Consider the following 14,412-nt stretch of genomic DNA (forward strand, 5'->3'; position numbering starts at 1 on the left):
TGCAAAAGTCCCACATATTCCAGCCCTAATGCTCTAATTTAGTTCTGCAGGAGCACTTCAGTGAGCCACACTTTGCCCCAGGACACAGGCAGGTCCCACCAAACACCGTTAAAGCAGCCATCTGTTTCCTGACAGCGGTTACCCGGATCAGGAGGCCTGCCAAACTGAGAATCTACAGCAGGACTGGCTTGTGTTCTGGAGCTGACACTGTGTGTTATTCCTTATTGCTTTTTTTTTTTTTTACATGACACCCAAGAGCCAGCGCCAAGGGCAGAGCTTGTCTGTCGATGCCTCGTATCGGCCCGTCAGTCACACAGCAGGAAAAAGCAGAAGTGAGAAGAAGTGGAAGGACAGAGTGTTCAAACTCCCAGGATTCACGTGACTCTGGTCTTAAAGCTACTGACAAAGCTCGGCTGCAAACCTCACAGCATTTCTTTGAAGTAAAACTTTCATTTTTGTTCACCAAATGGCCAAAATTAGCAGAAAAAAGGACAGATTTCTGCTGAGTAAGAGAACTAAAAATGAGGCTGTAAGTGCTTTTTCTGGTCATTTGATAAACACGTGTTTTATGCTTCAGTAAATGAACCACAAGACTGAATTCTTAAAAATATTTTTATCACAATCCCGGTAATTTTCCTCCTGGAGGGAGGCCAAACCTCTTTGGTTGGTGGGACGCCAAAATTTTTTTTTTTTTTTGCAAGCAGAAAAAAGATCCAGTGTCTTTACCACAAATGGACTGATCGCTGGAGATCATGGGCTCAAACAGCGAAAAAGCAAATGTGTTTGCTTGGTAAGCTAAAGGTCGCTAGTTTGTTTCCGACCGGGGACACAAATTCCCTTTGGTTTTGCGACAGGAAGTACAAAACTCTGCCAAATCAAGCCTCTTGTGGCAAGAGAACAGTCAAAAGGAGCTTTTACTTTTTATTTCATTCCTATGCCGGGGCTATGCACCAACATCTCTGATGTAGAGCTAGTAAAGCTTGATAGACTTCTGGAGGAAATATATGTCCTAACTTACGACGTAATGGGAAACCCCTCTTAACCCTACATCGCAACTTTCCACGCCGTTCAAGTCTCTGCAGGCTGCGTCAACGTGGCGTGTAGTTACATTTCTCGGGAGGAGATATTACACTACTACTGACGCCAGTAACCGACGGTCTAAACACTGCATCAAGTTCACCACTTTCGAGGCATTTCTCGGCTTCTAATGACAACAACCAACCCTTTTAGCTCGCTTTCTCTTTTGTTGCGTTTTGTCATGTTACCACTTTATTTAGGAAGCTTTTATCCCACCTACAGTAACGTGAGCGGAGCCGGGTCTGCTCCACTCCGTGTGCAAGAGGCGCACTCACAGTGAAAGTGAGAGCAGAGAAAGTAGAAATTAGCGAGACCACAACTGACGGCAGTTTGCAGTAAAGACTCTCACACTGAGCTGAAATCAGACCAGTGCAAATAAACTCTTTTCCTGCCCAACTACCTGCACTCATTAAACCTCGCATGCATGCCCACTTGCACTTGGAGGCATGAATAATGACAATTAATAGGATGCTAAAAAAAAAGTATGGAGATATTTATATTTTAAAAGTAGAATTTCCCAACTGGCACTTGGTACAGCCCATGTTTGATTGTTTAATGTGGTGAAGAGCTCCAGAATAAGTGAATAATAAAAGGTTCATTTTGAACTGTGATTCATCCAAATTAGCATAAACGATCTGTAAGCCTGTACCTGAAACCTGCAACCTACAGTATACCCCATGCTCTCCAGCCTTCACCTTGAGACTAGTTGGAGGTCATGCTCAAGATTAGAGGGGGTCACGGGGTTCACAAAGAGGAAGCCTGATGTTGTAAAGCAGCAGCATTAATCAGCTGGGAACACAGACCAAGGGCCTGAATCTGTCCACATCTGGAAAACGCATAAAGGAAGAGGGTCGGGCGGGGTGCGTGCATGTCGAGAGAGGGAAAAAAATGAATGTGTAACACAGAAAAAATATAGAGTGTACACATGCGTGCGCGTGCATGTGTGTGTGTTTCCTGAGGCCCAGCGAAGGAGGGAAGTTCAGCCGAGCTATTATAAGACCACAAATTATGACTCTCAAACAGCCAGAAATCTCCTCCTCCACCTCCTCCATGAGGGGAAACAGGGGAGCTTCATCAGGGACAGCTATTCATTAAGGCTCACAAAGAGAAAGCCTGAATCCCCAGCAGACTTCTTTGTCTCAATAAGAGCCTCTTATAAGAGACTATCTATCATTTCTCGATGTGCTAGCGCAGGCAGCAGTGGAGGCTTACTTTCACTGTTTACGCTGGCACCGCCTCTCAGGTGTGATAAATCAGCTGACTCAAACGTCCTCCTACACAAACGGCACAGTGCAAAAATGAAAGAAGGCAGAAAAGAAAGTGGTATTGATTTTGGTGTCGCACGTTAAAATCTACCTGTGGTACGTGCAGTCTCTCTGTGGTCACGCTCATTTTACTCTGCAGTTTCACATTTCTTTGCAACTTTTTGAAGACATTTTGTACTCATTGAAAACCCCATTTGTGCTACTTCTGTGGCTGGTTCCATCTCTCTGTGTGTTTTCTGTGTCTTCATGGACATTTTACACCTTTTGAAGGTGTCTTGGATTATTTTAATGTGTGTGGGGTTTTTTCTGTGTGCCTCTTTTGGAAGTCATTGTGTTCGTTTTGTCTTATATCATGGTGATTTTGCTTTGCTATGTTTGGGTTTTTTTACACTTGCTTTGGGTGTTTTGTGGTCTTTATTCATCACTCTGTGGCTGCTTTGTTTTTCTTTTCATTCTGTGGTGATTTTGTGTTTGCTTTTCACTTTTCATGGCTTTATTTTTTATGGCTTTATGGTGTTTTTCAGCAAGATTGTGAACATTTTGGACCTCTTTCTGTGTCTTTTTAAAAAGATAAATCTATTTATGTCTCAGCGTGGACATATTAAATCTATCTATTCATTTTTGTGGACATTTTACATCTATTTCATGTCTCTATGTGGACATTTTATATCCATTTATGACTTTTTGAGGACATTTTGGATTTTTTTTTTAAAATCTCATTTTACTGATATTTATGCCTCTATCTCTTTTGGTCCCTTTTGCATCTACTTATGTTGTTGTGTAGAATCTGGTCAAGTGGTCTCAGACTCTTTTAGCCCTGTGCAGGAACCCATGCATGTCCTTGCTATGTGTTCATGTGAAAAATGTTAGAGAAAGTGTTTGAGCAACATGTGAGCTTGTAAAGCAGTTAAGCAAAGATTGACATATAGCTGAAAATATAAAAAAAATTGGAAAATGTTCACTCAGTGTTTCGGCAAGATAATAACAAGCTTTGTCTCTGATAAGGGAAAGACAGAAGAAGGGAAAGAGAAGAGACAGACTCAGACAGACAAGCTGAGGATAAAAGCAAAGCCGTGTCTGAACACGAGGGAGGTCTGCTTCAGAAAATGCTCACAGTGTCGAACAATGCCCGTGTTGTGAGCATTGGAAATGGGATCGAACCCTCGGGCGTTTCCCAGCAGCCCATCGTCGCCGTCCTGCGTCTCAGCCCTGTGGGAGAGACGAGGCCCAGAGGACGGACACAGAGCGGTCCTTTCTGAGCCACATCCTGCTAAACCACTGCACCGCGCTGGCCTCCCCGTGAGCCTTTACACTCCCGGGTCGCCTTTGTTCACTGAGAGGCATGCTGGGAAATTCATCAGCAGACAGACTCTCAGTGGTGTGTGTGTGTGTGTGTGTGTGTGTGAGTGTGTGTGTGTGAGTGTGTGTTTGGTAACAGCACAATCACAACGAGTGATTCAACACGGCCGCAGACACCCAGTGAGCTTTTTATTTACATCTTCAGTCTGGTGACCAAGCGGTCGACAAAGCTGGTAATTGACGAGCTAAAAATGTTAAAATGTTTCAGTGTCTTTGTGGCATTTTGGGGATATTTTAGGACAAATGTCTGGTCAGATTTATGATTCTGTTTATTTACCAATGCTCCCAGTGCTGGACGAAAAGTTTAGATTGTGTTGTGTCGATTTTGAACAATCATTATCATTTAAAAACTTAATCTAAACAAAAAATGAAAGTAAGTATTGTTACTTGTATCAAATTAAGACTGGTAGTTAGCAAAATAAATGGACTGATACTGGATTCAATGATAAAGCTTCTCAGAATCTGAATTCTATCAGATTATTTTGGCATTACTGACTTCATTCAGTCTGATGTTGTATGGTTTTAATTTTTTAAGCAGAGGTTTAAGAGATGTCACTTGAATGTTTTTGATAACATGCAAAGGAAAATGTTGATTTAAGAGTTGCGACCACATGTGCAGCTGTGTCCGTGTTATCTACACTCATCGCTGGATCCCTGGTATTTTTTCTTTTGTCGTGTTTATGTCCCTGGTTCATCCTGAACCACCTAAAAAGCTCAGAGTGGCTCAGAGAACGAGCCCACAGCTCTGTGAACTGGTTTGAAAACATTATGACACCTGAACTGTGTTTTTAATGTTTTCACAAATATGTTTCAAAGCTTGAGGTCTCAGTCACGCAGGCCTAGAGAGTGGTAGGCAAACCGTAGCAACCAATGGTTGCTAGGGCAAAAAGTGTGTTCCCCAACTGAGTGGCAAGTGGTTGCTGGCAGTCACTGGTGAAATTGGTTGGAATCATTCATCAGTGTGAACACTGGTAAAGACTTTTTGGATTAATTGGTTACCGTCCCAAAAAAGTCCTCTTTTAATTTATTTATCAATGGCGATATTTATTAACAACTGAACTGGCAAATGTATGTGTGTTATGCATGTCTGAAGTTTGCATTCAACTTTTTTTTAGATTAAAATGCTACCACAGCGCATTAAAAGAAATGATAACTTTAGTGTTTGGATGATACACATCCTGGGTTTGGTTGAACACGGTCAATGTTTATCCCTGTAAACACAAAGTTTATCATATTTGATGAGTTTTTAAGACCTCTACATTACCAGTGTGTTTTGTTTAAACCCTAATGCCAATAAATGTTTTCTTTGTTTAAGATAAAAGCTGTGAGCAATAAATCACACAAAATCCTGGATATAGCAAAAATTATGCAAATTAAAACTCAGATGACGATTTTTTTTAATTTCTTTTTTTTATTTGTCAGAAGGTTCAATAAATACTCTAGTTAAAAAAAAAACAGGGTTTTTACAGGGTTAGCGTCACAACAAGATCATATTTGACCCTGTCCATGGCGTGTTTCTGCATGCAGTGTATTGCATCAGTTTAATTTCCCCGCATTCAAACATGTTGCTTAAACGTAACGAAGAGAAGCCGAACATGTCAAGTTACAGGAAACGGTACCGAGACCTATAAACCCCTCAAACCGAGCAGCTGTAGTGTATCACTGCCTTTTAAAATCACCTTGTAAACTTAATTTTACAGCCTTGCTTTTTGCTGTTCGGTGTCCTTTGTTTTTATTGTTTTCACTGTTGTTTTTACCCTCCTCGTCCTTTAATCTTAATTTCCTGACTTTAATGCCTGCTTTTATTTCCCTGGTTGAAGTACTTTGTTTTCTTTTATTGCTTTTAAAGCCGACTATGCAAATAAGTTTGGGCTTATCACAATTAATAGTGAGTAGAAACAAAAGAGAGGCTAGAGAAATTTATGCTGGAAACCCTGGCAAGTCTCATCGACAATACCTTCAAATTTTCTTCAGATAAAAGCCAACAAAATCCGTCAGACTGATGAGGCACGGCTTGTTTCAGAGAAGCAGACTGCACTTTGGAGTTATCTTAAGGTGGACCTGTCATTACATAATGAGAAAGCCAGCGTAATGAGGACTTTTTAATACTTAAGAAAAGCCCAAAGCAAGCACAAACAAAGCACTTCAAAAGTCTTCATGCACTAAAAAGGCAGCTTTTTAAAGAAGGCTTTGAAGGAGTGCAGAAAAGGTAAAATTGGAGGGTTTTATGAATGCATAAAGTCTCGAGTTGTGCCGACGTAGGTCTGCTGCACGAACAGGCCTCCCTGCTGTAACAACAAACCGGAGTCCTGCAGTTTGTTTGAGGTGGAGATGGAGGGCGGCGGGGGTTGGGGGAGCTGTGAACTTCAGAAAAGGAGGAAGAAGCTGAACAGTTGAAGGAAAAGGGGGCCCACCAAGGGGCTGCAGGGGGCGCCACAGGAAATGGGTGGAGATCGGTGGGTGGAAAAGGGAGGGTGGCCAAGAAACAAGTGGGGATGAGTGAAGAAATCTTGGATCCAACATGCTACGTTCGCAGGCAAACCGTCTAACTTCTGGATCAAGCTGTTCTCAATTTGATATTTCAAAATAAGAGCGGTGAGGAGGGAAGCTGCTGCAGCGACAGCAGGGTTTGAAGGAAACCAGACTCCCAGCGCCGCCTCCAAACGCTTTTGTTCAGCTGACACTAAGTGACCCGCACGGCCAAATAATTGATGAGACCAAAGTGAAACCAGCTCTGCTGTCTTGTTTCCTTTGGCAGCAGGCAGTCGGGGCTCCGCTGCTTTGATGAGAGCGGCTACACGCTCGCATTAAAGAGCCAATATGTCCGTTTTCTCTTTTTCTTTTTGTTTTTTAATACCATGTCTCAGAGCATAAATAGACCAACGACTGCAGGGGGTTGATAGGGTTGTTAGTCAATGCCAGTGATTCACTGATCACTTGCCAGCGCCTGAGACTTCTGGCTCAGTTTACTCGCTGTTCCAGGAGAAAAATTCCTGTCGGTTCCAGCACAAAGCTAATAAATTGAACGCTGAAGCAGTTTTATTATTCCAGTATTTGGCCATATATCACCTCCCTTCTAATCTGTCCTCTGATTACCTTATGTAAAACTTTTTGAGCTGGGAGAATTTATCGTGGGCTTCCAAGAGATGACGATGAGATACAAACACAGCAGTAAACACGTGCTTAATAAAAGTTTAGCGTCTAACCCGTATGCATTAAATATGCCCCACTATATAAACAACATCTCTGCTCGTTTCAGTTTCAGCTCCTTCTGTCAACTCCACTCAGAAATCCACTAACCATATGACTGAAAATGCAATCTGATAAAAATAAACTGACCACGCCTTTAGCGCACTGAATGCTTAATCATCTTGGCTGGAGCTTTTGGCTTCATTCAACCTTTTCTTTATTCCTCTACAGTTTAATATTTCTAAACACAAAGACAAATATGTTCACAGTAGCCAATTGTGCTGTCTTCCACATTTTAGCCATGATTCACTCTCTCTTTTAAACTGTCTTTAACCTTGTGTTAGATTTACATAGACTGTACTTTAAAGAAGGACGTAGTCTGTGTGGCATCACACACTGGCTCGTGAAGCCAAACCAATGGTGCACTCAAGCTGAAGGACACCGCACCCTCACACAGGAGGACTTTGTCAATTATAATCTAGACCCACCTTAAATCACACCTGGCTTTATCATTTAATTGATGTTAAATCGGATCAAAATATACAAAATAAAATTTGTGCTTTATTAAATAAGACTCAAAACAAAGAACTGAGATCATAAAGTCAACAGAAAGGTGTTTGCTGAGGTCACAGACTGAGATAATGTAAGTGCAGTTTTATCACAAACGTCTATAGAACCGCCAGTCTTTGTGCACAAAAGGAGGCGCCCCCTGCTGTCCAGCAATAAGAATGCAGGTTTAAAATGCTTCCATGTGGCCTTTTTAAAAGACAACGTAACCACTTTTTCAAGTTGTTACTTTGGAAATGAGCCATTTTTTGTTTTGATTATTTCCTGTCCAGCTCACTGCTGAATGTTCAGATCTAACGTGGGGAGTCAAACGTTCATGCCTCACCCAGTTTTTCCTACTCTTCTACTCTGTATGATATCAGAGAGAGGATATAATAATAATAATAATAATAATAATAATAATAATAATAATAATAATAATAATAATAATAATGGATTGGATTTATATCCCTAATATGGTCCTCTCAAGTACAGAAGTCCCACCCACTAGCTTCTCAAGCCTTCTATTTAGGAGAGGAGGGTTGATATAATGAGGGTGGAGCAAAACTAGCTTACAGTATTTTTCATACATAAGGTGCATTAAGCGAAACAAAACAGTCAGATAAGTCAAACTTTACTCAACAAATTCTTCTTGCTTCCTCCACTTCCATAACAGTGATTCATTAATGCTGAATTCTCTCGTAGCTGCTCTATTCCCATGTTGTTGCAGTATATTAATGACTAACCCCGTAAGCTGGATGGATTATCTCAGTTATTCTCCTAACTGTAGTTTGTTCCGTTTACAGCATCCTGCCATGCGATTGCATTTGTCTCTAACCATCAGGAACCCTCATGTTAACCTTTATCGAGTGGAAAAAGGTTAGGGTTCATCCTCCAGCTTCACTGTTTGTTATGCTAACATAGTTGTGTCGCTATCAATCACGTACCACATCATTATATACCAGCTAGCCCAACTTCAGTAACCCTATAAACGTCACTGCTGTTTAGTTTTCTGTCTTCATTTATGTTGGAAGTGATGGCAGAGCTGTACGTTTGATTTTTTCATAAATCTCTCAGGCAGAACATGCTATATCATGTTTAGGCGTAAACTAGCGAGCTAACTTCCTGCTAACTTCTAACTCCATTAAATTTAATAAATTCTGTTTTCATGGATGCCTGGATGTTAAACTTAATTGTTACACCTGGTAAAGCAGCAACGCTGATCATTTTATTAAAGATGAAAGAATTTAGACAGTTTTTAACTCTCAGTGATGCTGCAATGTTCGTTTGACTTTGAGACCTGAAGCAGACAGAGTTCTGGAGCCAGATTACTCCACAAGGCTCCTGACTACAATAGACATAATGCTCTGACAATCCATCAAGCGGTGCGGCTTCGTAGCTTACCAAAGTCGTACTAAAACATTTTTGACAGATTTTTGAGCGCCGTGTACTACATAAAATTGGTTCAAGGTCAGTAAGCACAACCAGAATTCATACACAAGGTGCACCATATTATAAGGCACACTGTCGATTTTTGAGAAAATTAAAGCAATTTAAGTGCGCCTTATAGTGCGGAAAATATGGTATTTCAAACAGATGATGCATTGAGGGGCTGCACAGGGCCAATTATAAGCTAAATAACTTCTTGACCTACAAATCAAAATATTTAAAAAATGGAGCTAGAAATTTTTTTATTTTTTTTTTCCAACCTAGCTTTAAGGATAGCAGTGGACGGGTTTGTTTTATAACATTGACCGATGCACCGATGGTCTCTGACCTCTTGGAAAATAACAATCCTCTCCTCTGGGGCTCGAGAAGATTATTTATCTAAAAGTGAATTCTACCCCTATTTCTGTCAACATGGCGCAGACGATCACCGAGGTTATTTGAGTTTCCAGCGAGCTTCCTCGCTTTGTTCTGCTGCCTCTTGTGAAAATAGCAATGATTAGATCCAGGCTGCCTGAAAGACAAGCTTCCTATTTACAGTAAATGATAAGCGGGGGTGTGGTAGCCACCAGCTGAGAGGCTATATCAGTGCATGACTGTGAAATGTGGCCCTTCTGACTTGCCGTGTAAATGGATCAGTCCTCCTCGGCAACAGGAGTGAGAAGAGGCGAGAATTTCTGCATAAATGCTGTCAGGCCGATGAGACATGCACCTGTTCTGTGCTGTGGCCTGAAATGCTGATATGATCATGTATGTTCTGTACCGTGCGCAGAGAAAATAACAAGTGTACACAAATGTTGGGCTTTTCTTAAAACTTAAAGTGACTATCTTTGGGCCTAAGACTAACTCTGTAGGCAGTATATTTTATTCACTAAATAACTGCAGCTGATTTCCACCATCATATTTTTATTCTACTACAGTAGCTTTGCATAATTCACAGTTCATAATAATCACCCTCAGCTGGTTGCCGCTCGCTAAACTAGTGCTGCTGGAGGTTTCTTCCTGTTAAAAGGGAGTTTTTCCTTCCCACTGCCGCCAAGTGTTCACTCATATGGGGTTGTTTGATTGGTGGGGTTTTCTCTGTATTATTGCAGGGTCTTTACCTTTCAAAATAAATCAGCTTAGTATAATGTTGTTGTGATTTTGCACTATATAAATAAAACTCAACTGAATTGAATTGAATAATCATTCTTTACCCTATGGTGCATCCCCTCAGTTCACCCTTTGCCTGAAACCATCTATCTTCACTCCTCCCCCTTTAAATCCATCCTCCTGATTGTCTTCCCTTTGCAAACACAATGACTGAGCACCAGCTTGTTCAGTTTCTTTGTCAGAAACCATGCACACAAACTGGAGGCAATGCTGGGGTATGTATTCATGGTCTTTTTACCTGGATTATTCAAGAAGTACCATGCTGAACTGGTGACGACGTGGAGCTCAAGCAAAGGAAGACTCCACTGCAACACTACTTATAGCTTTGGCAGACTTTCATGCTAGCCCGAGACGTCTTTCCTTTCTCGTGGCTTGCTGTGCGCATACTGAACAAACACTGTCGTATTTGTCCTGTTGCTTAAAACAACGATTTGGATCACTGTCTAGACAGTTGCCCTTTAACTATTCTTAAACTTATCTTCTTCCAGTATCAGCCACAAAAGTGAGACTGAGGTGAGCCTGGTGTATCTCAGCTGAATGCACACCCAGCAGGATGTTTCAAACCGCTGTTTGTCTGCATGCTGCTGCCTTATTTGGGGCCTGAAATGGAAATAAAGCTGGTCTAAAAAGGTTCAGAATAAACAGTTTTCATAAACCCGAAGTGTGTCTGACTAGTGGAGTGTGTTTTAGTGGAGTTTCCACACAGGAAACCAACAGAGGAGGTAAAAAAAAAAACCTTTCATATATAGTAGGAAACAAAATGCAGGTATACTACAGAATCACAGAACACTGCAGAGAACAAATAAATCTATCTCGCTGTAACCCTCAAACTGCTCTAATTCATCGCACGAGGGTAAATACAGCATAAGATCCATAAAATATCAGATTTTATATCAGAGAAACACTGAGGCCTCATTGTGAGTTTTGTGGGACTCTACAGCAGCAAAAATATTAGACTGCTTAAATAAATTATTCATATTTCATCAATGCACAGCACTAGCTACGTGTCCAGCATCTATCAGTAAACCGAAGTAAGCTGCTATATGCAGGCTGTGTCAGAGCCCAGTGTGGTCTAACCCCACGCAAAGGTGTGTGGACATTAACCTGACACTGCTTTACCAATTTATTAGTTACTCACATATATTTGTTACCAGCACTCGGTAAAGATGTAACTTTAGCCAGGAGGTGGTGGCTGTGCGTATCCAGGCTTTTTGCCAGTCAAGAATATGTGTGGTGCAGTGAGATTAAGTAGGCCTGCACAAATAAGAGAAACACAGATGGCCAAAGACTACAGCTGTCAACAAGTCTTGTGTGCAAGCCACTCCAGGTAATCCGAACATGTCGTAAGTCTGCCACATCTAAGTCGGGTGAGGGCAGTTCAGGTGGGGGAGCGATCGTCGAAGAATAGCTGAATGGTTCCCAGTGAATCCTGAAATTGTTCCTGCTTGAAAAGCCCATCCCTATCTGCATATTATTTATTTAGTTTCAGTCTTTCTCAGTTGCTTTGATGCAGTTCTCACATCAGGAGCGAATTTCCCCACCCACATTATCCTTACTCCTCGTGTTTGTGTACACGCTGTTATTGTTGCTACGCGCACCTCACCCCTCAACGTTTTGTCATTTCTCATCTGAATCTCACAGCTCCTCATAAGACAACGGATTTCTCACTTTCCATGACGCTGTGCAGCACCGAGTGACTGTTTTCAATCAAACCACGTCAAACTTTCATTCAAACAGGTGTCGAAGAGCAAAAGTCACAAGCCCACAATCCAGCATTGCACTGCTTCTTACGCACGAGCATGTGCTGTCAATCTACGTAGTGTAATTTTGCTGTAATATGCAGTAGTTGCTGCAAAGTTTGTGTATTTTTTCTTTCTTTCCTGATGCCTATAGTTTCACATTTATCATCTTGATTTTCTCAGTTCCAGCAGTTACATCGTACCGAGCGTCAAATGAACCCTTCCCATTTCATTTTTGTGTCTGAACACTCTTTACCCTAAATCACGCCCACAGGTTCTTGCAGCACTTTTTCAGAGTCAGTGAGGTTTCAATGGAAGAGTACAACCAGTTGTTGTTCAGGTCTTGAAATGGTGAGATGTTTTTATTCATTAACTGTTTGGAAAAACGTATCAAGAGTGGTGAAAATGACTGAATGAAAGCGATAGAAGAAGACATGCAAACATCATCGGACTTCGGTCCAACTTCAAGTTCATGGTCTACTGTTAAAAAGGGAGTTTTTGGGTTCAGTGACTCAAGATTTTCTACAGTCAATTAAATAACTGTGGTTATGACTTGTTGCTGTAATCAGGCCCTACTTTGTTATTAGATTTAGCCATTTATTGTACCAAACCGGTACCATGGACGATATCTTAGTGCTTCACAATGATGTCTTACTCTCTTGTATATATGGATGGATGGATGTTAATTATTTCCACTGTTTCAGGGCCCCCAAAAATTCTTCCTTTTGTGTCCTGTCCTGGCCTTTTCTGGCTCTTCATCACAACGTGTCTGAACACTGATCTGGCACAAAATCGCTGTGACACATCCATCAATAAATGCTGACTTATTTGCAGATTTACAGCCACTATATTTGTACACCCACTGAAACATCCCAACCCAACAAAACAAGTGTAATCTCCAGAGTTACATATGACCACATCTAATAATTACATCTAATTAGCCAGCTCAGTATTGCACTGACTTTACATCAAGCTCGGATAAGCACAGCTTTCCCAACATTGCTGCTATTAAACATAAATGTCGGATTCAAAATGATGCTGACTTGCTTCATCTTGCAGCTCGATTAGTTTCTGGATTAAGTCCCATTGAACAGCTGACTCCATGGTAAAGGCATACACCATTAAACATTTCAACACAGCACAAATCTGATGCCATCGCATTAACATAAAAGCCTGAAGCATCTCGTGGCATTTCAAAATAGCGCATCTGGGGAAAAAAAGTTGTTTTTTTTTAAAAACCATCACGTACTCATATATTGTTACGTGTCTGAAGCAGTGACACAGCATCCTTTCACTCACTAGGTGCCAAACATTGCGCAAAGACTTATATATATAATATATATCCTGTCATATCTGAAACAAATCCTACAAACTCTGATTTGATGGATTGCATTTGTCAGACGTGGGAGTTGATCAAAGACTTACCGTTGAAGTAGCCCTTGACCTTCAGGTACCCAACGCTGAGGCGGAGGACGGACAGCTTGTCCAGCCGGGACCGCACCTCCTCTGTGAAGGGCAGCAGGCTGGTGAGCTTGTCCAGCTCGCCGTTGAGCCTGTCGCGATGGCGTTTGGATGGGTTGGACTTGGCGCCCTCGGGAGGTGGAGGTTTGGGCCTGTGCATACAAAAAGAGACACAGGGGGTTATTTTAAAAGGACAGGTTGACGACCGAGAAACTCCACATCTCAAGTGACTCTTGGAAAAGGTCGGTTTCTCTTCAGAGTCAAAACGTTGGTTTGAGAATGAGAGAGGTCATGAGAAGCCCAACAAACAAAGTTGGGAGCTGCATGTGTTCTGTATACTGACGTGTGTGTTCGTCAGTATAAGAGCAGCTGGGATAAACTGAGATGACATGCAGACAGAAAAGACACTGCCGAACAAGCATCAGACATCCTTGAGTAAACCATGGCTCCCTCTATGTCTACATTAGGGACCAAATGAAGCATGACTGAGAAGGCAGGAAGGCAACGGCCACTCAAATAACCACTCGTTACAACAAAAGTATGCAGAAGAGCATCTCTGAACGCACAAAACATACTGAACCTTGAAACTGAAGAGCACAGAGGGTGTGTCAGCCAAGAACAGGAAACTGAGGCTACAATTCAGACAGGCTTACAAAACCGAACAACAGAAAGCTGCATTATGCTGCCTGGTGATAAGTTTCAGTTTCAGATTGCAGGGTCAGACTTTGGCATAAACAACTTAAATAATCATGGATACATCCGGCCTTGTATTAATAGTTCAAGCAGGATAGCAGCAGGATAACGCACCATGTCACAGAACTCAAAAGTTCACTGCACTCAAACGGCCTCCACAGTTACCAGATCTCAGTCCAATAGAGCACCTTTGGGACATTGTGGAAAAGCACATTCACATCATGTGTAACAGTGTGATGCTGTCATGTCAATATGGACATAAATCTGTGAGGAATGTTTCCATCACCTTTTTGAATCTGTGACATGAAGAACTAAGACTGTTCTGAAGGCAAAAAGTGGATCCCACCGATATCCTCGTGTTAGTGTTGTTCCTGGATCATCATAAATAATGTTGGTCCAGGTTCAACATTGCAACTGACCAGTCATTGTTGTTGTGACGTCACAGTTCTGCAAAATGAAAACACCATCACACCAAACCCAAACCC

General features: G+C 41.6%; 1 protein-coding gene across 1 annotated transcript in view; it reads right to left on the bottom strand.

Annotated features, from left to right (window-relative positions):
* The window catches only part of ahr2 (aryl hydrocarbon receptor 2), a 104,461-nt gene that overhangs the window by 72,430 nt on the left and 17,619 nt on the right, over positions 1-14,412 (bottom strand). Inside the window, exon 2 of the mRNA XM_005919926.2 lies at positions 13,199-13,386. Coding sequence (XP_005919988.1) covers positions 13,199-13,386 — 188 coding nt within the window. The remainder of the gene's footprint in view (positions 1-13,198; positions 13,387-14,412) is intronic.

This window comes from Haplochromis burtoni, unplaced genomic scaffold (assembly GCF_018398535.1).
Source record: "Haplochromis burtoni strain Fernald_Lab_line unplaced genomic scaffold, NCSU_Asbu1 Contig_39, whole genome shotgun sequence".
Taxonomy (NCBI): domain Eukaryota; kingdom Metazoa; phylum Chordata; class Actinopteri; order Cichliformes; family Cichlidae; genus Haplochromis; species Haplochromis burtoni.